General features: G+C 42.6%; 1 protein-coding gene across 5 annotated transcripts in view; it reads left to right on the top strand.

The window, feature by feature from the left end:
• The window catches only part of DCLK1 (doublecortin like kinase 1), a 260706-nt gene that overhangs the window by 34248 nt on the left and 212534 nt on the right, over positions 1-13924 (top strand). For all 5 annotated transcript variants that reach the window (XM_077341856.1, XM_077341855.1, XM_077341858.1 and 2 more), the window contains one exon: positions 8616-8962. In XM_077341856.1, coding sequence (XP_077197971.1) covers positions 8616-8962 — 347 coding nt within the window. The remainder of the gene's footprint in view (positions 1-8615; positions 8963-13924) is intronic.

The following is a 13924-nucleotide window of genomic DNA, read 5'->3' as shown; positions in this document are numbered from 1 at the left end:
ACTCGAGAGAGCTTCAGGTAGGGGGTGCGCCGGGCAGCAGGCCGCCGCCCCAGGGAACCCCCAGCAGTCGCGCAGAGCATCCTGATGCGGCGAGAGAGCCAACGAAAGAGCAGGAATCCAGCTGAAAGACCAGGACTCCAGCCGAACGACCAGGACTTGCCAGCCGCTCGCACGCCGCAAAGGTAGTCCCCCCCCCCATACCCACTCTCACTCCTGGGGGCTGCTAGCGCCCATTGCATTTTTGCGTGCAATGGGCTTTTTGGCTAGTAAATAATAATTATAATGTGTGGAGTGGCCCAAGAGCTGAAATTTCTCTCACAAAACCAACAGTGGACATACCATGCTACTTGGTTTTGCATTCAAGCCTCCATTTTTTGCAGGCTGAGCATTGGTGTTAAGACTTTACAAAGTGGAAAAATTGTCACTGTTATGGGTGACATCATGAACAGAATCCAGTATGTCACTTCTGGCAGATTTCACAACAACAATGATTCATTACCAAAGTGTTTTCTTGAGGGAAGACATCTGGATCCCGGACACCAAATATATACTAAACAAATTCAGAAGATCCTTTAAAAGTTTTCTTACAAGAAATCTGTGACATGACAAGTTGGAAGTTTACTGTCTTCTTTTGAAGGAATGTCGTTTCTTCATGAAAGAAAACATTGCTACTTACTGGTGAAATTTCCCCCCACTAGGCATATTCTAGCTATTAGTGTTCAGGTGAGAACTGTGCCTTCTTGTATACTTTCTCCACATAAATCCTTTGAGTAATGGAAAAATATTTTTTTAAGGATCAAAAATAGTCTTTGGACTTCAGAAAAGACTAATGCCCCATTAAATATTGATCAGCCGGGCATTCAAAGGGCTTTCACATCGTTGCTATATAAAAAACACAAGAGATTGCTCAAGTCTTTCTAATGTTATCTGATTGTTTCTTTAATAAAAGGAGCAAGGCTATTGGGCAGCTGTTTAGAGAGGCTGTTGAGTTTGGAAATGCATTCTTCTATGGATGGTGAGCACGCCTTAGTGCTGCTCCCGTAGATGTAATTATTAATTAATGGTTCTCGGGAGATTGCGATTGCAGGTGTTCAGAGTTTGTTTTTTTCCTTCCCAGACAGCTTGAATGAACATAGACTCAGAAATAATCAGTGGAGTCTCTTGATGGCTGAGCTCTATGCTAATGGCAACTTGATGGATGAAAAAACAACAACCCAGAGTCCATAGTGAAATGCAGTTTTCCATGCTTCGATGAACTTCAGCTTTTGAAACATCAGTAACCTCAATGTCTAGCTTCATTGTAGGCAAATTTAATTATGGTATTAAAAGACAAGAAGGTGAAAAAAAAGTTTTTTTTAATGGAGAAACTTCCATTGGGAAGGTTTGTGCAGTCACAAAAGCTCTATTTAGTATAGTTATTCTCACTTTTTCACTGAGACACAAACTGGGTTACACAGTGTAAATCAATACAATCAGTATCTAATAAGCAGTGTACTGGGGCTAGAATTATTGAAATATACATAAGCATCGTATATTAGACATATATATCCTCTATTATTAGTTGAGTGATGGGCAAAGGGAGTTCCTCAGAGGGTAGCTGTGTTGCTCTGGGATAGAACAGCTAGATTCAAGTCCAATAGCATCTCAGAGACCAACATGAGTTTCATGTTATGAGTATCAATGCAGCATTTATCAGGAAATGTAACTCAGTTGATTGTTCTGAATCTCTCAGTGGCTTTAAATGCCATTGGTCACAATACCCTTCTGGATAATCTATTTGGGATTCTGTGTTGATTCTGGTCCTACGTGCAGGGGAGGCTTCAGAAGGTGGTGCTGGGGGATTGCTGTTCAGCCTTTGGCCTATGTCAGGGGTGGCCAACTGCGGCTCTCCGGATGTCTGTGGTCTACAATCAATCATAGTCCATGGACATCTGGAGAGTTGCCATTTGGCCACCCATGGCCTATGTGGTCCTGTAAGATCGCCCTATACTTTTTAACATGTATCTGAAGCCATTGGGTGAGGTCATCCGGAGATCTGGACTGGGCTACCACCAATCCAGTGGTGGATTGGGCTACCACCAATATGTGGATGACACTCTATTTTACACTTCCAGCTGATTCCAGAGAGTCACTAAGAACCCTGTATCAATGCCCGGAGGCACTTCTAGAGTGGATGTGGGCTAAAAAACTAAAGCTTAATCACAGCACGGCAGAAATGCTCCTGGATTTAAAGTATCACCTGTTCTGGATGGGTGCTCTCCTTGAAGCGACAGGTCTATAAATCTAGGGATGCTCCTATACCTGTTGCTGGATAAGCAGGTGGCAGCTGTGACCAGGATTTCCTTTTACCATCTTTGACTGGTTAGCTGGCTGTGTGGCCCTTTGTGAGCATTAAAGATATGATCACTGTAGTGTATGCCCTGGTTATATCTGGATTGCCGTGTTGTGTATTATGTGGGGCTGCCCTTGAGAAGCATTCAGAAACTTCAGCTGTACACAATGCTGCAGACAGAGTGTTTATTGAAGTCTTTTGCAGGGACTGTATTATTCAGTCTTGGTCCATTTATACTGGCTCCAAATTTATTTCCAGGCACAATTCGTGCTTCTCTTAACCTTCAAAACCCTTTTAGGTTTGGAACCACAAAACCTGAAGAACTGACAAATGTCTTTCTTATGAACCTGCCAAATTACAAGATCATCTTTCAAGTGCCCTCACTGTCTGAGGTTAGAGGGTGGCAGCCCAGCCGAAGTCCTTCCGGGTCATGGCCTCAAAGCTCTGGAATTCTCTCCCCAAGGAGATATGTTTGCCCCCTTCTGTCACTATCTTCATCATTGGCTGAAGGCTTCTTAATTTTGTTTGGCATTTCCTGAGGCATCCCTCCTTCTTAATCAAAGTTTAAATTGCTATTTTTATGTTTTGTGTGTGTGTATTATGGTGTATATGTGTATTAACTCTTGTTTTTTTTGCTTAATATTTGTGCTGGGAGTTGATGTAATGGTTTTAAACAGTGGTTGTATTGTGTGTGTTTTAAATTGTTAACTGCCTTTGTGACCCTTGAAAGGTAACATACAAGTTTTGTAAATAAAAATCAATACAGAGTACAGATACAATGGCAAAATGCTTTTGCATCAGTGGGAAACAATTCATTGATGATGACTGGGTCATATCTGCAGCCGTTGTGTGAGTGTCCTTAATAGTAACCCAATGCCTGTGACCCCCTTCATAAGGATGGTCCATCAGAGTCTGAGCAAGGTTTTTGTACAGAAGATCACATTTTTGGCTGTCATTTAAAAGTATTTATGGGCCAGAGTGACATTGTTGTACAATGAGAGTGTGAAACTGGATCTCTCTCTGCCATTGAAAGCATTGTTTCAACATTTATGCACAGGGATAGCTGAAAGATGGAAGGCCTCTTAAGATACCTGAATTAAGAATGCTCTGTTCAAAGGTCAAGATTTGATTCTCAGTGGATGAATATTAGGCAGTTTTCTTGCCCCTTGGGAGGATATCCTGTGCAGCTGCCTCATACATAGCATATTTTTTCCTAGTCTAATATATTTGCCAGTTGGTTATCACTTTCCATTATGGTGTTGTCATCTATATGTCTGAATATTGTCACTTGATGCACAGTTAACCTTGCCTGTTCATGAAATATTGCATGCAATTGTAAGATCTTTCTTTTGTGGACTGCTTCAGATACTATTCATAAAGTCCTTAAATCCTTACATACAGTAGATCCTGTATGATTTCTGAGAGCTACCTCTGGTGTAGTGGTTAAGAGCATTGGTTTCTCATCTGGAAAGCAAAGTCTGATTGTCCGCTCCTCCACATGAAGCCAGCTTGGTATCCATGGGCTAGTCACAGTCCTGTTAGAGCTGACTGAGCAGTTCTATCAGAGCTCTCTCAGCCCCACCTGCCTCACAGAGTGTCTGTTTTGTGGAGAAGATGGTTTTGGGTAGTAAAAAGTGGAGTATAAAAATCGAGTCTTCTCCTTCATACTTTGGGGGTAGTGATCCCCCCCCCCGGAGAGCCCATTCTCAAATTTTGCTTGTTTTCTCTAGTACAGTAAATGTGTAAATCATAGATGCTCTACAGTGAACAAATCCCCAGGGGTCAAAAATAGTGAGAAATGAATTAACAAATAACCCGCCATGAGCCGCAAGGGAGTGGCGGGCTATAAATCTAATAATAATAATAATAATAATAATAATAATAATAAGACTAATGGGCATCCAGAAGGTGATATAAGTTGCACTCCATTGGTCATCTTGCTTGCACAGGCTAGAATTGTTTACTTCAGGATGCATTTTTATATGTCCAGGGCACAGGGAGGCCATGCTTCCAATGGCAGTTGCCCATGTGCCATCAAGGTCTGCTTCAGATTTTGTGGGTCATTAACCTGTGCCTTTTAAAGGCAGGATGGAAGACAATGTACTGCAAAAGCACGTACTACTGAGTTGTGTGATTGCTAATATGTTTTGCTCAGTCTTCATCCTTATAAGATGGAGGTAATCTTGGAAGTAAGCCTTGGCAGCAGTAGGGAAATCCAGGTGACAGCTGGGTTACTGTGTGTTTTTCTGATTGCTTTTGGTGGTCCCGCTGTTTTTTAAACCTTTGAGAGAAAGGCAGACTTACAAATATTTGAAATAAACACATTGGAATAAGATTGGGAATGTTCTGATCTCTTCTTTTTAAAATCATTTATTCTTGGATTCATCTGAAAGTATTGGAAGAAATGGGAATCTACAGGAGTTTTAGCTGTAAACATTAAAGGTTGAAACTTCCAACCTGCCTAATATAATCTTTCCCAAATAAAGCCAAATTTCCTTGGGTCTCCAGTCTTATATACAGTTAGGGATGCCAGCCTCCAAGTGGGACCTGGGAATCTCCTGGAGTTACAGCTCACCTCGAGACTACACAGAACAGTTCCTCTTGAGAAAAAAAGGATGTTTTGGAGGGTAGACTCAATAGCATTGTACCCCTTGGAGGTCCCTGTCATCCCCAGCCTCCATCCCCAATTCTCAATGAGTTTCCCAACCTAGATCTGGCAATCCTACCTTCTCATCCCTGCCTATTGAATAGAGAATCTTACTGAGTAGAGAAAGACCTGATTAAGCACATGTAGGATTGCAGAAAAAGTGTTCAATTAAAGACACTTTGCGCATCCTTTCAATTGTTCTGTTATTAGAGCTCTTGTAAAGTTACCTGTTGAAAAAAAAGTTGCAAGGGGCCCTAAAAATGTCTTCTCTTGGACCATCACCCTGAACTTGATTTTGACTGGTTGTGTATAGTTAGTTACTGTTCTAATTAGGGTATTCAGTAGTTTTAAGAAATGGGTGGGGGGGAATTTGGCAAGATTTATTTCCCTCCGAGTTTTTATCACGGACAGGCCCTGCCCCTTTCTCCTCCCACCTACCCCTTAGGGTTTTATTATTACCGCTCCACAAGAGCGCTTACTGATTAGGAGACATATGATGTTTTAGCCTTGCTTTGGATTTACTTTGGATGCTGCTGACTCTAGCATTTTTTGCATTTGGGCTTTCTGCACTGAGTCCTCCCATTATGCTTTGCTTCCTTCCCCTTAAAAATGTGCTGTTTGCAAAATGGTGCTTTTGTTTTCATTGTGCACCTTAATTCACCATCCTGTGCCCTTGATCACCTCCCCCGCAAAGCCTCCTTGGGTTATAACATTTTAACACTACTGTGCAAGACTGCTTTCTTAAAACTTAGAAACAGCATTGTAACATTATCACTACTTTTTTTCAAAAAAGGCAGATTTTTTAGAATGGAGGGGAGGGAGGATGGTGATGAGAATAGGTGAATGTCCCAACAACTCAAAATGTCAGACAAAGGCGTATTATGCATGGCCGCTGAAACGGCGGCATGTAGAATGCGGAGGAGGAAGAAGCTAACCAAACCGCTTACGCACGGGACGGAAAGCAACGGCGGCAAAACCAAGAGTATCCGATTATGCACGCAGCTACTCCGGAGCTGCTTCTGGTTGCGCCCTGGTCCTGGGAAGCTCCACTTTCTTCCGCATCTCACTAACGTGGCTTTTTCAGCAGCATACGTTGACTCTGCGCCCAGTAGCTGCCTGCAGCATGCATAATTGGTGATTTTAGCCGCTGCCATTCCACCCCGAATGCGGACCTTCCGCTCCGGCTATAGGGAAAAACCCAATTGTACACATTTCTGCATTGGGCAGCCCCAAGTTAGACCCTGCTTGAAAAGATGAAATCCAGTTTTCTGGGATTTCCTTTGTTGATGGGCAAGTGAGGGGGCAATTCAGAGCTGCACCTAAAGAAGCAAATTTTAGTGTGGAAACAGACAAAAAAGTCAACCCTTTAAAAATGCAAATCTGAAGGATATCGCTAGTGCAGAAACAGAGCAAATGCATACAATGGATCTAAATTTCAGTTGGATTTATGAACTATTAAAGTAAACTTAAAGTCATAAAATAACTGTTTGATATTGTTTAATGCAGGATAACAAATGTTTTCAGTTGAATTAAATATTAGTGTAGCAACTGTTTTTTTTTTAAGTAGCACATTGTCCGTTTATTGTGGTAGATGTACTAGTCCTAGTCTGAAGCATAGTGTAGAAAGCTTTTCTTAAACCTCAGATAACGCTACATGAAAAGTAATGATCTTGTTGGGTGAATTCTCAATATACAAAAAAGGGCACTTAGTTTTTGACCTTGTGATAATTGAACTATTGGTGCTATAAAAGTTGGATGGAATACACAGATAAAAGAGAATGTGTCATGTTTGATCATCATTCTTAGATCTTTGTGACAGTTAAGCATTTGGTCTTTGTTATTCAAAGCTTCCACAAAATTGTAATAAGAGCTTAACATTGCCTTCCATAAATAGAGCTGTTAAGTGTCTTTGCCTTTCAGTCTGTATTGGGTTCTAAAACTTTTAAGGGTGGAAAGTTTTGTTTCCATTTTACATTAATTGGAAAAGGGTGTTTAATGATGAGGCTGTATTCCTGGACATATTTTATTACTTTTCCTGATGATCTGGAGGACCACCCATATTGTTACTGTTCTTTCTGTTGCCTTTTAAGCTAACTTTCCACCCTTATTATCCTTGGACTCAGCTTCCAAGTTCACTCTTAATGGGAAGACACATTAGTGAGTGTGTGTTTATGGCACCTGTATGTCACTTGTTTTGGTTGGGTTGGATTCAGCTGGATTTTTCACCCAGTCTCTCCTCATTCCGGGCTTTACTTCAGCCCTTGTCCCAGATGACTTTTGAACCTGCAGGTATAATGATCCCAACCGTAGGATTCATTATGTTCAGAGGGATCCCGTCCTTTCCTTTACAGCCAAACAGCCAATTAGACCCAATCCATAATGTGCATTTCGGAAATGCATAACCTATTTGTAAGGTCAAGTACCATAACTTAGATTCAGTTGGGTAGCTGTGTTGGTCTTCAGCAGCAGAACAAATTTTGAATCCTGTAGCTCCTTTAAGACCAATAGTATGTAATGGTTGAGGAAACTGTATCTGAAGAAGTGTGCATGCACACAAAAGCTCATACCTTGAATTTAGGTTCCCTAACTCTTTGACTCGCCCACATCATCACTAGCATTGCAATCATAAACAAAGTTGCACCCTGCCAAGTTTACTCACATTAGTATAACTAGAAGGGAAGAACTGTGCTTGGAATAGTTTCAGAGGGTAGCCATGTTATTTCACAGTAGAACTAGACGTGAGTCCAGTAGCCCCTCAGAGATGAACCAGATTTTCTGGCTATGAACTTTCGAGAGTCAAAGCTCTCTGATGAAAGGAGGTTTGACGGTAGAAAGTTCATTCCCTGAAAATCTTGTTGGCCTTTAAGTTGCTCCTGGAGTCAAATCTAGCTCTTCTTGGGATTACTGTGTAATTGAGTTAAATCAAGTTTTATGTTTGTTTATAAATAAATTAGGCATTTGTATTTTTTCAGCTGTGTGTTTTTACTTGGCAGGACTCAAAATGATTTGTTAAATTAAGAGGATAATTTGCTTCTATTTGGGGAATTTTATTAATATTAAAAGATACATATATAATAAGAATATTAGAAAACTATGCAAGATTGTTGAAATACTGGATATTGGTATTTATTTAGATAGTAAGATACTCTGCTTTTCTCCCCATTGGGGTCTCACTGCAGGTTGTAACATTCTCACCTCTTCCATTTCGTTCTCACAACAACTGTTTCATGAGGTGGGTTAAGATGACTGGCCTAAAGTCACGCAGCAAACTTCTATAGCAGAGTGGGGATTTGAACCTGGGTCTCTAGAGCCTAGACTGGCTCTAAGCTCTTGCCACTTATCTCATACAGAATACATAAGGAGGAACTTCCAGTTCTGTCTACTCAAGAAGATAATAGATTTAAATATTTGACAGATGCTCTTTGCGTTTCCTCTCTAAAGCCTCCAGGGAGATTTGTTTTTATTGGATATAATATACATTCTAGTCACAGAGAATGACAATATAGCCAAATCCTTGTATTAAGCTTTCATAAGGAAAAAAATACAACTGGGAGGGGGGCTGTGACATAAATAGTAACTGTTGGGAGTAACTTGATGTGCTGTAATTAATGAGTGAAACTTTCTTTTTTTCTGTAGGTGAGAGCTATGTGTGCGGTTCAATAGAGCCGTTCAAGAAGTTGGAGTACACAAAGAATGTAAATCCAAATTGGTCAGTGAATGTTAAAACCACCTCCGCTGCCCGCACAGTGCCCTCTCTTGCCACGGCCAAAGGAGGCCCTTCCGATACAAAAGAGAACAAGGATTTCATTAGACCCAAGCTGGTCACAATCATCCGAAGTGGTGTGAAACCGCGTAAAGCAGTCCGAATTCTGCTTAACAAGAAGACAGCACATTCATTCGAGCAGGTTCTCACTGATATTACTGATGCTATCAAGCTGGATTCGGGAGTAGTTAAGCGCCTGTACACACTGGATGGGAAACAGGTAAGAGGACAATATGAAGAACTGCAAATCTGATACAGTGTAATACATCATATTCAAAGACAGCCACAACTAGCAGATCTGTTTCAAGCCATGTGAATTACCTGAATTGTTTCAATGATTTGGGTACTTTTTCCAGACCAGAACAAATTGCACATGCCTTCCTGGATAGTCTGGGCTAGTCTGATTTTGTCAGATCTTGGAAGCTAAGCAGTTTCGGCCTGGTCAGTATTTATATGGGATATCAGCAAGGAAGTCAGCTGCACAGAGGCAAGCAGTAGAAGACTGATGCCTCTTTCTTTGAAAACATATAGGGCTGTCATAAGTTAACTGTTACTTGATTACAAAAAAAGGAAGAAGATATAGTATGTTGCAGCATGTGGGTTTGCTGATACCAATTGTTTTAAAAAATACTACATTCAGTTTGCATGATTAGGGCAAGCAACCATTGATGTGTCAAGCTTTTCTCTCTTTTGAGTAACAAATGGCCTGTAGTGACTAAAAGCTCTCTGTGTTACCAAGTATTACACTTGAGCTCTGAAAAACTGCTCAGGATGCCTGGCCCCAGAGATGTGAAATGGGCCTACTCTACCCTGGCACTGGCCTGGCGAAACACTCTTTGGGAAGAAACTAGGTTCCTGCAGAACCTAAAACAGTCCCACAGAGCTTGTAAGACAGAGTTGCTCCACCAGGCCTATGGTTGAGGCCCATAGATCAACCGCTAAACTGGGCTCCCTCCATGGAAACCATATAGGAAATAGCACCAGATGCCAGATATCTTTATTAATACAGCACTCCCCCGACTTTGGAGAGAGGGCGGTTGCTCCTGGTAATTTTAATAATTTTAATAACTTAATTAATAAATTATATGTTTTAATGATGTAATGTGTTTTAACTTCTTGTATTCAAAATGTTGAAAGTTGCCCTGAGCCTTCAGGGAAGAGCAGCATAGAAGTATAATAATGATAAATAATAAATGAATAAATAAAAGACATTGAAAGGCTGATACCTTTCCATTCCTTCCTCCTGAATCCTATATCAATCTTGCTTTTGTCTCTCATGTGGAAAAAAAGGTAGCCGTGCTGGCAGTCTTTTCAAAGCTCATTTATACTTGACCTCCAGATTTAGCACAGTGCTATGTTCTTGATTTGGGAAGGGAGACCACCTAGGAAGTAGTTATGCAGAGGCAAACCACCTTTAAACATCTCTTGCCTTGAAAACGCAGTCAACTAAGACTCGATGACCAAAAAAATATTAAGGTTTCTCTTCTCAGAAACTGAAAGACAAAACCCAAGTGGAATGGATTCGTTTGCAAAATGTTGTTCTCCTTTTGCAAACCTGTTTTACTGGGGCCTGGATTACAATTTAGTGGGCAACTTGAGAATCCTTACTAAGCCAGCAAGGCCACTGTACCAGTGTGGAATTGGTAATGGTTAGAATGCCAGACTAGAACTAGTCCATCTAGGTTTGAATCACCAGCTTGCTATGCAACCGATATTAGGCCGGTTACACACTCCCAGCTGAACCTGTCTTCTAGAGTTGATTTTGAGGACAAAATGGAGAGACAGGATGATGTATGCTGTCCTGAGACCCTTGAAAGAAGGTATTAAAATGCAATTGCCACAAAATAATTGCTTTCTGCTACTGGCCTTGCTGGTAGTTCTATTGTGTTGTCTTCCAGCCATTCTATTGTTCCATGTAGGGCCGTGAGGGAAATGAGGAGAAAGGAATTAATGGACTATATGCTGATTAAATTTACAGCCAATAAAAGCCAATCCTTCCATTGAAATCAGTGAAATGAAACACCACTGTTTGTTAATATTGATGTGGCCCCTTCTGTTTGGGAAGCCTGGAAGAATTCCCACTCCCTTGCTCTGAGTGTGCCAAGGGTCAAATTAGACTTGACAGGAGCGTCCTATTGGGACATAAAAGGATTGTAAATGCCAGTTGATGGTCCCAAGCGATTTCCTGGAAGGTTTCAGTAAGGACAGTGGGGGTGACGAGGATGGCTCAGGTCTGTTGCAGCCTCATTTGGAATGCTGTGTACAGTCCTGGTCCACCATATCTCAAAAAGGACATTACAGAGCTGGAAAAAGTACAGAGGAGGGCATCCAAGATGTTTAGGAGGTACGTCCCCTTTGAAGAAAGGCTAAAGAGTCTGGGACTTTGCAGTTCAGAAAAGAGATGACTAAGGGAGGAAATGATAGAAGTTTGTAAAATTATACATAGAATCATAGAATAATAGAGTTGGAAGGGACTTCCAGGGCCATTTAGTCCAATCCACTGAGTTGGGTGGAGAGAGCTAACAAAGAGATTTGTTGTCACCTTTCAGAATAGAAGATTTTGAGGACATCTATTGAAACCTCCATGTTTAGGGGTACTAAACCTCTGAATCCCAAAGCAAAGAGGCAACATCAGGAGAAAACCTCGGCCTCTAGACCATCTAGTTGGCTGTTTGGAGGAACCGGTTGGCCATTGGGAGACAAGGTGTTGGGCTAGCTGGATCTGTGGTCTGATCCAGCAGGGCGATTCTTATGCTCATGTTCTTTCCTTCTGTACATCTTCTGAGATTTAAAATACATTTATTTAAATACTAGAAATTAAGCCTACTGTACTTTAAATACAGCGGGCGCTAGCGGCCCTCATACCCTTCCCAGGGCGCCTGTCAGCCTTCCCCACAACACCCCCCCCGCAGCTTTGGCCGACCATGTGCCAGCCTGGGAGGCTTCCCCGCCACTGCCGCCTCCTCTTGCGTGGCCGCGCTGCTGCCTACCTGTCTTCCTGGCGGGGAGGCAGCAAATGTCAGCGGTCGGCTCATGGCGGGGCTGAAGCATGTGTGGCGGCCTATCCCAGCGGCAGAGGCGGGATCGGGAGAGAGTGGGGGCCGGCGGTTCTGCGCTGCCGCCACAATACAACCAGTCACCGCGTCTTGCCGCCGCCTGTTGCCGCCACCTCTTGGCACAACCGCCTCTTGCTGCTGCGGGCCACCGCTCGTCTTGGCAGCAAGGCCGCAAATGTCGGCAGTCGGCTTGCAGTGGGGCCGAAGTGTGTGTTGCCGCCTGTCCCAGCAGCAGAGGCAGCCTCGGGAGATAGTGGGGGCTGGCGGTTCCCTGCCAGCGCCGCCTGTTGCTGCCACCTGTTGCCGGTGCCTCTTGTTGCCGCCGCGGCCTGTCACCTCCACAGGCCGCCGCTCATCTTGTCGGTGAGGCAGCAAATGGCGGCAGTCGGCCAAATGCGGGCGACGTTGGAGGGTGGCGGATTGGGAGGCGCTTTGCGCCTCCCAATTCGTCAGACCGGCAGCAAGGGACCAGTCACGAGCTGCGTGACTCGCGATTGGTCCCTTTCCGCCGGACTGACAATCGGAGGGCCCAACCAGCAGGCACTTTGCGCCTGCTGATTGGACCCTCCAATTGTCAGTCCAGGGGAAGGGGCCAATCGGCACCCTTCCTCATCCCGGACATGTACTTCCATGGTTCCATAGTTATTTTGGCACTGAATCAAGCTAGGGAAAGGTACTTCAAGTACTTTTTGGCCAGATCAATTTGGGCTGAATCCAAAATGGTCCCCCAATTTTTTAATTTTTTGACACAGGCCTAGTTTGGGTAACCGAATCCTTGTGAGTTTCCCAGAACAGGCCATTTTACATCTGGAGACAGGTAATTTTGAATTGTAGAAGAGACGTGGAAGGAAAGGGTTAAACTCCTTCTTCCTTAGTAGCCCTTCCTTGACTTTAAATAAGCTAATTGGAACTCCAAAAGTCCAGTAAATGTATCTTTTGCTTCAAGTCAGGTTTGGCACAGTATTTCTCTAACATGCAAAGCTGTTTTCTGCTAGTCTTGTTCGCATTGTTACAGACTTCTTAAAGAATAAGTAATCTAGTAGAGGTACAACCATGCCAAATGTCTGAAAAGAAGAATGGAAACGTACACATTTGTGCAATTCAGAAGCTCTTCAAGCCCTTGAAAGACAGCTTCCCATGCTGCCCATCAGTAATTCAACCACAGATAGAGCAAGCACATTCTGCAGAGTTGCCCATCAGACTGAATAAATCCAAGCCCAAACAAAACAACCACATGGCTATGCCCTGGTCACCAAATGATGATGAATTGGAAGCAGTCCCATTTTCACATCTCTAATTGAGGTAAAAGTAACCTAAGCTTAGTTTGCAGGCAAGATAACAGGCTTTAGTAATTCCAAAGGGATTCTGGAATGGTTTCAGATCAATGCTGAGACAGCAACTTTGTTTTTAAGAGCTTGGAAACTTAGTCTACTTGAGTAGCTTTGAGACAATTCTCCTAATGCAGATTTCTTCCCTCTGGTCTATTATACTTGGTTAAAGTTGCAGGCTCTGCAGCATAACCTTAGAAGCAAAGGGAGTATGGGGGGGCACACCCCATTGTCTTGAACAGAGACTACTTTGTTTGGTGAGTCAAAAAAAAACTGCTTAATAAGCAGAAATGTCAAATAGCAATTTTTGCACTCAGCAGGAGTAACCTGTTGGCCGGCTCTGTGTATAGAGGAGGTCATTGATTTCTATCTGACATAAGCAAGTGATGCTCCATTTACTTTGTCAAAGCTCCTTTTCCTCATGCAACATTTGAAGTGCAAGGATGAGGTTCTCCCCCTCTTTTGCGAGATTAAAGCAAGGAAAGCCATGGTAAATCCAAAAGTTTGTTCCACTTGTGCATGTAGTTAAATTCCCATCTGTGCCTCTTGCAGGGAGTCGAGAGAACTCTGTAGAAAGCCGCCTTGCATTGAGTGGCTAAGTCTTAATTGGAAATTTCTTAGATCTGACTTAACAACAGAGAAATCTTAAAGCCTCCTTGACTAGGAAGTGTAATTTTATTTGAGGGTTCAAGGATAAAGCTTTTGTAGCACAATTACTCTCCTTTAAATCCTGCTTGAGCATAAACTTTTTGAGTTAATATTTAAATTTGCTACAGGTCATTTGAAAGTCAGAAGTAA

Source organism: Paroedura picta, chromosome 6 (assembly GCF_049243985.1).
Source record: "Paroedura picta isolate Pp20150507F chromosome 6, Ppicta_v3.0, whole genome shotgun sequence".
NCBI classification, from domain to species: domain Eukaryota; kingdom Metazoa; phylum Chordata; class Lepidosauria; order Squamata; family Gekkonidae; genus Paroedura; species Paroedura picta.
Note: the sequence above shows the minus strand (reverse complement) of the source record. Positions and strands in the feature narration are given on the sequence as shown.